This window comes from Megalopta genalis, chromosome 13 (assembly GCF_051020955.1).
Source record: "Megalopta genalis isolate 19385.01 chromosome 13, iyMegGena1_principal, whole genome shotgun sequence".
NCBI classification, from domain to species: Eukaryota; Metazoa; Arthropoda; class Insecta; order Hymenoptera; family Halictidae; genus Megalopta; species Megalopta genalis.
The window spans coordinates 13706078-13719075 of NC_135025.1; the positions used below are offsets into that span (position 1 = coordinate 13706078).

At 36.8% G+C, this 12998-nt stretch overlaps 1 protein-coding gene across 4 annotated transcripts in view; it reads left to right on the plus strand.

Moving 5' to 3' along the window:
• Window positions 1–12998, plus strand: part of LOC117224862 (nucleolar protein 4-like) — a 231350-nt gene that overhangs the window by 157679 nt on the left and 60673 nt on the right. For 3 of the 4 annotated variants that reach the window (XM_076525940.1, XM_033478053.2, XM_033478054.2), the window contains one exon: window positions 11090–11341. The exons of the other annotated variant lie outside the window; for it this stretch is intronic. In XM_076525940.1, the coding sequence (XP_076382055.1) occupies window positions 11098–11341 (244 nt within the window). In that variant the 5' untranslated portion in view covers window positions 11090–11097. The remainder of the gene's footprint in view (window positions 1–11089; window positions 11342–12998) is intronic. 4 annotated transcript variants of the gene reach the window in all.

Consider the following 12998-nt stretch of genomic DNA (forward strand, 5'->3'; position numbering starts at 1 on the left):
TTAAAACCAATTAAAACGTCGTTCGACGTTCATTAACCGGCTGGCAAACAGTCGATCGAAATGGTGCCGCGGCCCGGCGTTCCAGTCGCCGTGCAATTTGATGTTCGTTGTCCTTTGGATGGGGTCAGGTCGCGGCCGTTTCGGGAATCTGACCCAAATCCAATGGCGGCGTCGTGTTTCTGCATTATTGAGCCGGCTGAATGATTTAGATGTCACACCGCTCCCGTCACCCGCCAACTTTATCCGGTTGCTAATAAATCTCTCTCTCTCTCTCTCTCTCTCTCTCTCTCTCTGTCTGTCTGTCTGTCTCTGTCTCTCTTGCTCTGTCTCTCTCTTTCTCGATCTCTCCGCTTTCGTTCTACCGCGACCGAGTGCTCTTCTACGTGTCACTGCTAATTCTCCCGCTCGAGCGAGTCAACGCAGCAACCGGAGGGAAATCTGGAGAGCGACGGGACACTCAGCCGATCGCGGCTGAGTTTTGCGTCACGATGGGGTGGGTATCGATCAACGGGCCCAGTGCGACTTACCTCGGTCAGGTGTTGGTTTTCCTTGATTTCTGTCGATCCGTCGTCTCAGTCGGGCGTGACTGCCACGGGAATCTAGGACAGACGTTTCGTGACGCGGCGATTTGAATTAACCCTTTCCCACGGACTGCGTAGGAAAACGAACGGTCCGGCTAAACACTTCTGTTTCGCTCGTCTCTGCAACGGACCCTTTGTGTTCTCTGGATTCTAGAAGTCTTGACGTTCGGCGACGGCCCCGCGTTCAGGCTTTTCAAAATTGTTCGACGCTGTGTTCACGGAACGCGTTTTATTTTAGCACGGCCGAAATCTTTCAATTTGCAATTATTGAAATCGTAGGGACACGTCTGTGTGGAATTTATTCAGTGAATTTGTTTTATTTGGCATATGAAATATGCTTGTTATTTTGTATATGTAACGTATGTTTTATGCGTTATATATAAACCTGGTGTTAAACTCGCTGTGAGAAATCAGCCGTAATTTTGTTGAGGAATTTCATATAACTGATCAAACAACTGATATTTTAGTATTAACGAAGTAATTATAATTAGGTATAAATACACGTGCTTACTATGCCATAGGTAACGCTTGATGCAGGTGCCGTTTGTACTGCGAAGTTCGAGAACAAAAGAAAGAGCAAAATGAAAATAATACTTAAATTTGTTAGTTTTTAAGTTTTAATAAATCGAAAACTAAAGATACATATTTTTATTTATGTATTTATTTAGCAAATGCAGGATTGTTACATATACTATATTGATATTGCTTATTATTAGTTTCTAAATTGGTTTTTGTTTCCTGGTTTAGCGTACCGAATATTGTTTAATGAAATTAGAAATTATTCTTAGTCCTAATTGGTAGAAACTTTTAAATATTGAAATTATGAGACACTTTCTAAGGTCAACATAAAAATTAACAAGTACAACTATCCCAGAAAATGGAAGATTATAAATTAAATATTATAAATTATGCTAGCATTAAAATAAATACGAAAGTCATTGAACAACTATCCCAAAAAATAGAAGATTAATATTATAAATTATGGTAGCATTAAAAGAGAAATATAAAAGTCATTCAAGTCTTGCTGAATTATAAACGTAATGACATTAAAAACGTTAAATGCGTGCTAAAATATATTAACACTTCTGTCTCCTCACATTTTCAAACATAAAAATATATTTGTTTCCATAAATCTATCCACGAAATATATAAGAATAACTTACACATCCTAATATATGTATCCATTTAAAAATATTAAAATTTTTCTACATTTTCAAATAGAACAAAATAATTGTTAACGGACACGTGTCCACAGAAAAGATATGATTAAGAACAATTTTCCGAAACGTAATTTGATCTAAAAACGCTGCAGCTCACGCAAACTATCCAACACGTTGTCCACAGAAAATATTTACTTGAAACGAAGTAAATTGCTGTACCTCATAAAATTCGTGCAATACTTTAACCACGAAAAAACGTCCTATGAGAACAATTTTCCAAAAACTAATTTTAACGAGGAGAGAAACAAATTACTGCGGCGTACAAAATTCGTGCAGCATCTTGTTTACGGTGATTACGTATAAGAAAATTTGTCCAAACCAAAAGCGGCTAAAACTATTGCAATGCAGAAAATTCCTTTAAATTTTTGCAGATAGAAAATTCATATAAGAAAGAAAGAAAGAAAGAATGAAAGGAAGAAAAAAGGAAGAAAGAAAGAAAGAAGGAAGAAAGAAAGAAAAAAGAAAGAAAGAAAGAAAAAAGGAAGAAAGAAGAAAGAAAGAAAGAAAGAAAAAAGGAAGAAAGAAAGAAAGAAAGAAGGAAAGAAAAAAGGAAGAAAGAAGAAAGAAAGAAAGAAGAAAGGAAGAAAGAAAGAAAGAAGGAAAGAAAAAAGGAAGAAAGAAGAAAGAAAGAAAGAGAGAAACAAAGAAAGAAGAAAGGAAGAAAGAAAGAAAGAAAGAAAGAAGGAAAGAAAAAAGGAAGAAAGAAAGAAAGAAAGAAAGAAAAAAGGAAGAAAGAAAGAAAGAAAGAAAGAAGGAAAGAAAAAAGGAAGAAAGAAAGAAAGAAAGAAAGAAATTCGTATAAGGAAGAAATTCATATTTTACCAAAACCTAATTTCAATTAGAAACGAAATAAATGACTGCGGCTCAGAAAATTCGTCGAAATTTGCTAGGTGCGGCCATAAACGCGGCTCTGCAGGTAAATTTCCCGGAACACTCAGTTGCGATCGCAGCAATTGGTGGATTATACGTAGACAACGTCCATAAAGGCGACCTGGGCGCCATCCGCGTTACGAATGACCGATGTATTTATTAACATGCACCGACACTTCAACCTCGTAATCTCGTTACCGCGGCCTCTTACATAAAAGAGCGAGATGCACTCGCGCCTTCTGCGCAATGACGTTGCCTCGCGGTTCCGAGAAACCACTGATTAATCAGCCGAGGATCTTCGCGCCGCCGCCATCGCGTCCCCCTTTGAATTGATTCCGCAGCTTTTTGATCAGATGATTTCATTCTTTACGCGTCCGCGTCTGCTCACGGTTAATCGCGTAGCGTAAAGGTCCATTTATACTCACCGGCGAGCCGAGCACGAGCCGAGCAGATTGACAGTGTTGAATTTCGTTGTACTGGTATATAGGTTTGCATGTTCCGAAGAAAATAATAAAGCACTATTAATCCGGTCGTCTCCTGCTCGGCTCGTCGGCGAGCATAAATGGACCTTAAAATGGTCCGAGCAGCGAGATTGTAACGTTCACCGGCCGTTTTTCGACGTATTCGCTAACATCTCAAAATTAGGCTTCGAATCTTTACGCGAAGTAGAAATTTGTTGTATCAATTTGCATGAGATAGCTGACCGATGTCATTCCTATTTAAATAATTTTAATAAGTTGGAGATAGTTTATCAATTTTTAAATTCACGAAATTAACTTCTCGAAAAAAACACTAAACCTATCACAACGAAATGACTGATTTAGCATTTATCATTATTTTACAGTAATAGAATTTATAAAGCTGCTTTCCATGGGGAACGATTGGATAAATTATATTATTGGAGCAAGTAATATATTGAAAATTGTACAATATCTAAATAAATTCGAACTTCTGTTTCTATGAGGGACTGCACACTCGACGATTGATTTAATTGCTAAAATCTGCAATTTATTCGTAATTAATACTGCACCTAGCGTACCATTTAAAATGATCGCTTCGTTTTTCTTGCAAAACTGTACGAGTCGGTCATTATTCATGCTCAATTTAATTCTAAACCGCAGATCTTTAGGTGAAGGAGCAATTTTTTGAGTAGATTGTTAGAAACATGTACGTACACATGTGCTAATTGGTTCAGTAATCACAAATTCTTCTATTTCATTCACGTTTGTATGTTATCATAATATTTTATCACGTTTGCTAACAATTTAGTGTTAATAGGGATTATCGCAATATCCGTTGTTCGATGTAATAATAATGTAAACGTTTAAAAAAGAGTGCAGTTTATATAATATTGCATAATATTTGTTAATAGTAGTAACACGTTTTGAAGAGTAAAACGTGTATTCTTATCGTAGACTGGATTTTATGCGGATTTTATAACGAGCGCGTGTTATAGCTATGCAGAAGTGAAAAACGAAAAAGAAAAAAGTGTAAAGACGTTAGAAAAATTCCTAGAATTTTTTTAGAATCGACTTAGAAAACTTTTGTTCTACAAGGACCCGCGGTCCAGTTGTCATTAATAATCCCAGACTTATCTTCAAGATTTGAAAATAACGAATATCAAGTTTACAAAATTTGTAATTTTTTGTTATTACGTATTTAATACGCATACCATTTTTCGCATAAAGAAAATATTTCAAATAAATATTTCTCTCATACAAAACATCAAAAATATATATTTTCTCATAGAAGATATTAAAGATGTATATTTTTCTCTAGTAGAACATTAACAAATAAACAAGTGTAGCATATATTTTGAAAATAACTGCTGGAAGATTATTTCCTTACCATTCGAAATAAATTAGAACCGACTAAATAAAACTCCGACATTATTTACTAAAAATATAGCGTTAACAGGTTCGCTTGTTCGAACAGAAAAATTGTCCGAAACACTCGATTCTGAAAGTTAGTCCGCTGAAAGATCAAAGATCGCAGTGGAAGGTTCTCCACGCAGACGATTTGATTTATCAATAATTGAATCCCGAGTGTTCTTCTTCTATTGTTGCACAATATATTCGTAGCTGTCGCAAGTTTCGCAGCGGTACGGTCAGTATTCCTGCATCGAAGGGTTCGAATGTTCTCTATCGAGATGAAGGGCGGCAGTATACGGACGATTCGTGCCAACTAAACTGATTTCTTCGTTAAGCTCGGCCGCTCCACAATATCCTAGCAGAAAAAAAACAAGAGGGTCTTTTACTCGCACTAGACGAAACGAGATCGATGATCGAGTGCATGGGGTCGTACCCATTGGGCATGAGGTTTTAATTGACACTCGACGAACTTGCTGTCGCACTTGTGCGCCATGTGTACCACGCCCCTGTGCCGCTTCATTTATCATTTATGCAACACTTTCCACCACCATTTTTATCGCTCCTCCGCAGAAGAAACGGAATTGGCAGAAAAGCAAGGTGTATATCAGCTGACATTGTGGAACTTTCGAGCATCGCAGCAACGATCTACAATCAATTTAAAGAGTATTCGTACACCGTATTTCCGATTTTTGCCAAATTGTCAACATTTGAATTGTTACGATTTCGTAGAAACGTGTCGTACAGCAAGGGAACTGAACGCATTTTAAAGCTTGAAGCTTCTACTTACGCTATACAGAGTAAATTCTCTCCATTTGTTCCTCAGCTTGTAACAAAATGGAGACATTAATGTAGTTAGGCCAGGAAGATTTCTTGACACTTAAATTTCCTTGTGTTCAAGCCAGGGATCCAATGTTCCAATTAAAAAAATACCAGATGCTCAGCTTACAGGAATACAGTGATGTCTCCCTAATTGACGCTCAGCTTGGAAACGAAAATGAACGATTTGGGAAGAGGAGATACGATTATTCGAGCCTTGCAGGCTCGTTTTTATAGCTGTTGACAATCGGTAATTATAAAAACGAATGCTCGAATAATCGTATCTCCTTTTCCAAAATTGTCCATTTTCTGTGGACAATCTGAGCGTCAATTAGAGAGACATTATTGTACAGTAAATTCTCCCCAATTGTCGCTCTCCAATTGTGCATAAAAATGGACAATTTGGGAAGAGGAGAAACGATTATTCGAGCCTCGCGGCTCGTTTTCATAGTTGTTGACAATCAGCGACTATAGAAACGAGCCACGAGACTCGAATAGTCGTATCTCCTCTTCCCAAATTATCCATTTTTGCTCAAAAGTTGAGGGACAATTGGAGAGAATTCACTGCGCAACGTTCACGTTACTGTAACATTTAGATACGCTCTTTTTGGGAAATGTAATGCATTGAAACATCTGTAAATGTTTCCATGGCTGATCGATCCTATCATAGACGTCAAGATTGAAGTCTGTTCTTTACAATGACCTCTTAAACTTCGACGTGCGATTTCTTTTAATCTCTCGATTGAGCTTCGAATGAAAGATGTACTGCCTGCTTGTTCCTCGTTTCTGTTTTATAAAACGACTAAAGAAAAATCGAACTCCAAGTTTCGAGAGGTTATTGTAAAGAGCAAGCTTCGATCTTCAAATCCGTTGTCGACTTATTCATAAAAAGAATTTTTCTACGGTTTTGGAAACGTTTTAATTTGTAACATTTTTGAGCGAATCTGCGTCTTCCGTTTTCCGTTTTCTATGAGTTGGAGAAGCATGGCAGCTTCAAGCTTCAAAATAAGTCGACATTTCTTATGGTATGACTATTTTTTACGAAATTGTAACAGGTGAAAAATATTGAATTCAGCGTACGAATACTTTGCACATTGACTGTATGCAGCTGGGATGATGACGAATTGTAGATGGAATTATAGAATTATCTCAGAAAATAAGTAGACGAGCTTTTAGATGGAATTTCTGTGGGCTTATTATTAGTTTTTAATAGCACTAGGTTTACGGAACGCGTCATTTCGATACATTCTAAATTGTTTCATTTACTATTGTTGAAGTTATAAATATACATTTATGAAGAATTTATTCAATAAATATTTTTTCACTGTGAACGTATACTACAATAAAAATTGCTAAAAGTCTGAATAAATATATGCTTGTTATTTTTATGAAACAACAGAAAATAACAGCTTTCAGTGCTCGGCAAACCTATTGTTAAGGCGGTACGGTTAAATGATGTGAGAGAAGTGAGAGTCGATGTATTGTTTGATCGAACGTTGAATGAGAAGTGAGAGTGTGTTTGTCATTATTTGTGACCGGTGGATTTAGCGTTAATATTTCATTAATGTCATTACTTTATGAATAGACGGATCTTTATACAAAATAAAAATTTTTTGGATAAATTCTGAGGAACAGAAAACAAATAAAAATGTATTTCATGTTTTGATGATCTCAGTCAATTATGGAGAATATAAGAATGTTCTGAATTTTTTTAATGCTTTTGGCATTTAATATTTCACCTATTTATTTTTATATTAAATGTGTAAAATCTGCAGTCGATTTATAAAGAATAGAATTGCGTTTCTCTAGAACAGTTCTAAATATTGAGGATATATACAGGGTGTCCCAAAAATGTCTCCTAATCCGGAAATGGTGTTCAAATGATTATTTGAAGCAACTTCTTCCTTTACAAAAATTTTCTCCGAGGCACCGTTAACGAGTTATTAACGAAAAACAGTGACCAATAAGAATCGAGTACGGCTGACGCGAGGCGGCCCAGCCAACTAGCGCACGAAGTCCAGTTCCGCTCATTGGCTCGGTCGCCTCGCGCTAGCTGAGCTCGCCTCTCATTGGTCACTGTTTTTCGTTAACAACTCGTTAACGGTGCCTCGGAGAAAATTTTTGTAAAGGAAAAAGTTGCTTCAAATGACCTGAGGAACCCGCCACTTTCGGATTGCGAGACATTTTTGGGACACCCTGTACATTTATTTATGTTGGTAAAATTTAAATTTATTTTTGTATTCTGTCTAATTGCTCGCGTCGAACTTGCTATTAATTAAAAAGTTAATTTATTCTACCAAATGCGTTAAAGCATATTCGTACTCTATTAATATTATTATCGATTAAAATCACATCGTACCGTGAACTTTCGTAAAATAAATTCCAAATAGAGGTAGCAATTATTAACTAGGAGATTTATGGATACTTTCGCTACGAAATTGTTTTATAGCAATGAATTATTTCCGAATAGATTTTCGTATGAATTGATAAAGAACGTAGCGCAATGGAATGCAATGTAACAGAAATTATAGAGTTTGTATCTCCGAGGTGACGACAAAGAAATATGATATCGCGAGGTGTAGTATAATTGCGAAGTGGTATCTTTATTCATGTCCGACTTTGAATACTGAATTCCCTTGTTCCCAGTGATTAAAGTGATTCTTGCCGCTGATAGTTCGTTGCTGCATGGCAAAGTGGTAAGAATCAATTAGCACGGTTTTATCAGGAAATCTGTTACACGCATTTCAATTACAGGTTTTGTCGATCGCTCGACCCTTTGCATTAGCTTCGATGTAAGATACGATGGCAGTTTATTCGGGCGGACAGAGAGAAAAAGAAAATAAACGGAAGATAATTAACGAAATGAATCTAGCACGTGGATATAAGAAAATGATTAAATCGCGATTTTTAGTGAGACGATTTAATAGCGTTGCATTTGGGTGAAATCGGGCGCTCGAGAAATCGACGTGCTATGCCAATGAATTTCGATAGTTGGACCTGTTGCGTCGCCGAATGTGTGGACCGTTCGAAGACGGGGAACATTCATCGATCGAACGTGGTGACATTCGCGGAGATAAGATAGTTCCGAACGAGGCGTGATTCCGCTCCGATATTCCAAGCTACTTTTCACCTGCGGATATTGTTGCAATTACTTACTCGGAGATATTTTTCTTCGCAGCGTCGCGTCTCACGAAACTTGAAATAATATTACGATGCATTCGAGCTTTCTGCTATCCTCGCGTTATCTTCATTCGCGTTACATTTCATTGGACTTACAATAAAATTAATTTACAATCATTTTCTAGTTTACCTTTGCGCGTCTTTGTCGCGTAACATTTCATCGGACTTGGAATCAAATTCATTTACAATCATGTTCTATTTTTCTGCATTTTAATCGCGTTACATTTCATTGGACTTCCAATAAAGTGAACATAGAATCGAATTTTATTTTAGTAACAATTATTGGTTAACAAGTATTTTATTTCTTTTTGATTGAATGTTTATAGTTTAACTTAACGTTGTACTGTATTATATCATCGCGAGATAAATAATAATAGATTCACGATAAGTAACGACATTTACATTTTTATAATAGAAACATTTACATTGTATTAAATTAAGATTAGATCTTGATTAAGTAGAACATTTTTGCATGCTACAAGAACTTTTAATACTTTTGGATGCGAATCAATAGGACGAGTCTCCTTTTTGAGGTTTTCTTGGATTGCAACGATAATTTCTTGTCCGTATTATATTTTGCAATATATTTAGCAAGCAAGCTTATTTTAGTAGCATAAAATTTAAGAATCAATTCAGCTGTATCTTAATAATAGATTATTGTAATAGATTATTATAGAAACAGATTATTATATAATCTAAAAAAAAATATAAAATCTATTATAATATTATTATTATAATAGATTATTCTAGAATCATAAATAATAAAATTACCATTGTTAAGAAGTACGGGAACAGTCGCTATTATTAACAAGTTGAACTCGTAATGTTTATTCTATAAAGAAAAGTGATCTTGCCTCGTAATTTGTAAAATTAACAACTAATTTCCTGGCGAATTTCTACTTGTCATCTTCTATGTACGAACGAGAGAGATCGAACAAATAATATTCAGCTCGGAATGCTTTCGAATCTGTAGCCAGTAAAAATTTCATTTAACCATTTTCTATTCAGCCTAATCGGCAGTCTCATTTAATTTGCTTGGAACGCGTGCACGCGATATGAATTCGACTCGAATTCGGAGGAAATGAAATTACAACGATCTCCCCGACTACAGTAATGTTTCTCTAATTGACGCTCAGTTTGTCCATAAAAATGGCGAATTTGGGTAGAGGAGATACGATTATTCGAGACTCGCGGTTCGTTTTTATAGTTACAAATTGTCAACAACTATAACAACGAGAAGCAAAACACGAATAATCGTATTTCCTATTTCCAAATTGTCCATTTTTCTGCACAATCCGAGCGTCAATTAGGGAGACATTACTGTACTTGTTCGCTTATCATTACCATACAGCAAAACATCATTGCAAATCGTCCCAAATAACAATCTTAACTCTCGGTAGCGATGTTTCGATCATTTTCAGATAGAAAAAGCCCCGTCACACACTCGATCACTCACACTTCACTCATCTCACACACTCGAGGCCACCCCAAATCGCTCGAATTCCAGGTGTCTCCCTTTGCTTCACATCCCTGCATAAAAAGAATTCAACCTCGAAATTTTCAAACCTGCACCCTCCCCCTTCCCTCTCCCCAGTAGAAAGATCAAATAGAAAAAGGACAAAAGAATCAAAGTTTACCAGATCGAGAGAAACCCTCACTTCCAAAAACCATTGCAAGACAGCACCGATCACGAGACTACCACGCTTGTACGCGATTTTGGGAACAGCGTGTCAACTGCCATCTAGGCTTATGTCATTTATTCGAACTAAAATTCAATTTAAATTATGAGATTGCAATGTAAAGTTAATCAGAATGTTTCCATTATTGTCAATATTCGTAGACACTATCTCGGACGGAGGCAAGTGCGCTAGAAGAATAGACGACGACTAAATCCTTTACAAAGATGAACTAACTTTAAAGTCGAAATCCAAACAGATTTTATCCTTATTCTTCTCTCTCTCTCTATCAAATTTTCGTCTTATTTTTTTCACGTAGAATCATTTCTTAGGCATTTACGGCAGTCTGACAAAAAAAATGTTGGGAATAAAAGTTAACGAGTCCTTCGAGGAGCACAAAATGTGATAATCAAAATTTCGAAAAATATTTTTATTCGATAAAAAGCTCAGGTCACTTAGACCTTGTTTAAACAGCGCTGTGTACTTTTGTCTCTATAACGTTACAGCTGACGAAAAAAACGATCTACTACGCGATGACTTTTACTGTTTACAGTCTCAGCCCGAACGTATCACTGATTCTTGGTTACTAGTACGTTTCACTAACGCGTAAAAAATTATTTCCTCTAATTATTGCGAATTTCAAAGCTAAAATTCATTCAAAGAAAAGATGACATTAGTCTAGACGGCAGTTGAAACTCTGTTCCAAAATTGTGTACGAGCGTGGTAGATCCCTGGCACCGACCATAATCACCAATCACTATACCGTAGCTCTCTGAAGGGCCGCCTCTCCCCCCTGCCCCCACCCCCTCCATATTCGGCACCATCCACCGTGTTAATCATGCCCTGAGACCAATTGGCACTTTTAATTTCGGCAGGCGCGCTCATGAAAGACGCGGATAAGCTGAAGCTGATGCTGCTCGCGTGGAATTATAATCTTCAACAGCAGGCTCAGGCTCAGGCTCAGGCCCAGGCTCAGGCTCAGGCCCAGGTACAGGCGCAGGCCGCCAACGCGGCCCTCTCGCCAAATAACTCCTCGACAACCACGGCCACCACCGTTGGCACACCTGTCACCAGTCAATCGGCTATATCCACGGCAAACAACACCATTAACAACTCCACACTTACAGGTAACGCCTTATTTCATCGACCGAAATCGAAATCGAAATCGAAATCAAAATCGAAACCGATACCGATACCGAAACCCTTCAAATCTCTGTTCGAATTTCTGATCGACCACGGTTTTTTTTTAACAATTCCACGAACGCGATGCTGTGGGGTCTCTCTCAAGCCGCCTATGCGCATCGGTTTTTGAAGACCGGTAATTTTTGGCCAAAAATCAGGGGAAAAAATTGTTCTGGAACTATGTAATTTAGGGATATCGAGGTCGTTGACAACGAGTCTGTTTCTAAAAACTTGAAATTCAAAAATGGCGGCTTGAATCGACGATACGTGGCAGCACGAAAGACGATTCGTATCCTTTTCTTAACATAAATCTTTGGTTACGACGATTGCTCTCGATTGAATACATTTAGGGCGACGTTTATATCAGTAGCTAAGGCAGAGAACACGAAAATGCAACTAGAAATAGTACAATCATTTTATCTACGATTTATTTGAATCAGCATGCGAAACACTGAAAGAAGACTCGGACGCCTGCTCATGGAAACTCGCGTAGAATTGAAGGTCGCAAATTTAGGTATTCTTGTTTAGAATCGTGTAAATTTTCGTATGAAATTTAGTCTGAAGTCAGTCGTGTTTAATCGTTTTGGTACGAGCCTTTCAAAGACATATTTTGGTAATAGCCTCGTCAAAGTTTTAAATGTTGCCTCATATAAGAAACTTATACCACCATGAAATAACTAAAATATAACTGCTCACATACATGAAAATATAGCATACACTTGAATTTGTATATTTATTATTATAACAAATAATTAAAATAATTAGTTTTACTTTCACAATTTGATAAGGTCTTTGTAACGCTATGTAACTTAACACTTAACACGTTCTATGCCGAGTTGTTTTTACTCGACTTTTCACGCTGGCCATTTGATATTTTACTAAAACTTGATATATTATATGTAATTATTAATCATCGTATGTAATAATAAAACAAACTTATCATGACCCATTCTTGCGGTGGAATTAATTCTTCGGTTCTATATTTGCTACAAACTATTTTGTTAACGCATTAAAGAAACATGTAAGCATGTACCATCGATGGTACACATGGCACGGAACGTGTTAATACTAACTTAACACTTTGGACTTGAAGGTTTCAAAGGGTTGTCAGTTTAGAGGAAAACAAATATCGTGAAACATGTGTGTCAAAGAACTGACTTTTAGCCAAAAATTACCGACCTCGGGACCACTGTGCTATGGGTGGTTTGCTTTCACGATTCGTTGCGCTCTCGATCGCGGCAGTTACGTTGGTTTTTGTTTCGTTTGCATTCCTCAGGGACCAAAAATTAACCGAGACATTGTGCGGTCGGTACGAGGACTTTGCTATTTGTGTTGGCCGTTCGAGTCTCGGAGAAATTCTTTTAAGAGGTGGAAAGATTTTTAGATCTTCAATTTAATAAAGATTCATGGCTTGTGTGTATTTGTTGAAAGAATCAGAGGTTTGCTCGAATGAAATCTAAAGAAAGAGTTTATTAGTAAAGGAAGTTCAGTGTGTTTCAAATTTTCAACTCTTTTGAGAACCTTTCTTAATTCGTACTTGGTGATCTTGAATGATTTCAAAGATTTTAAGTGTTAAACTTTGTACATATGTATATATGTATA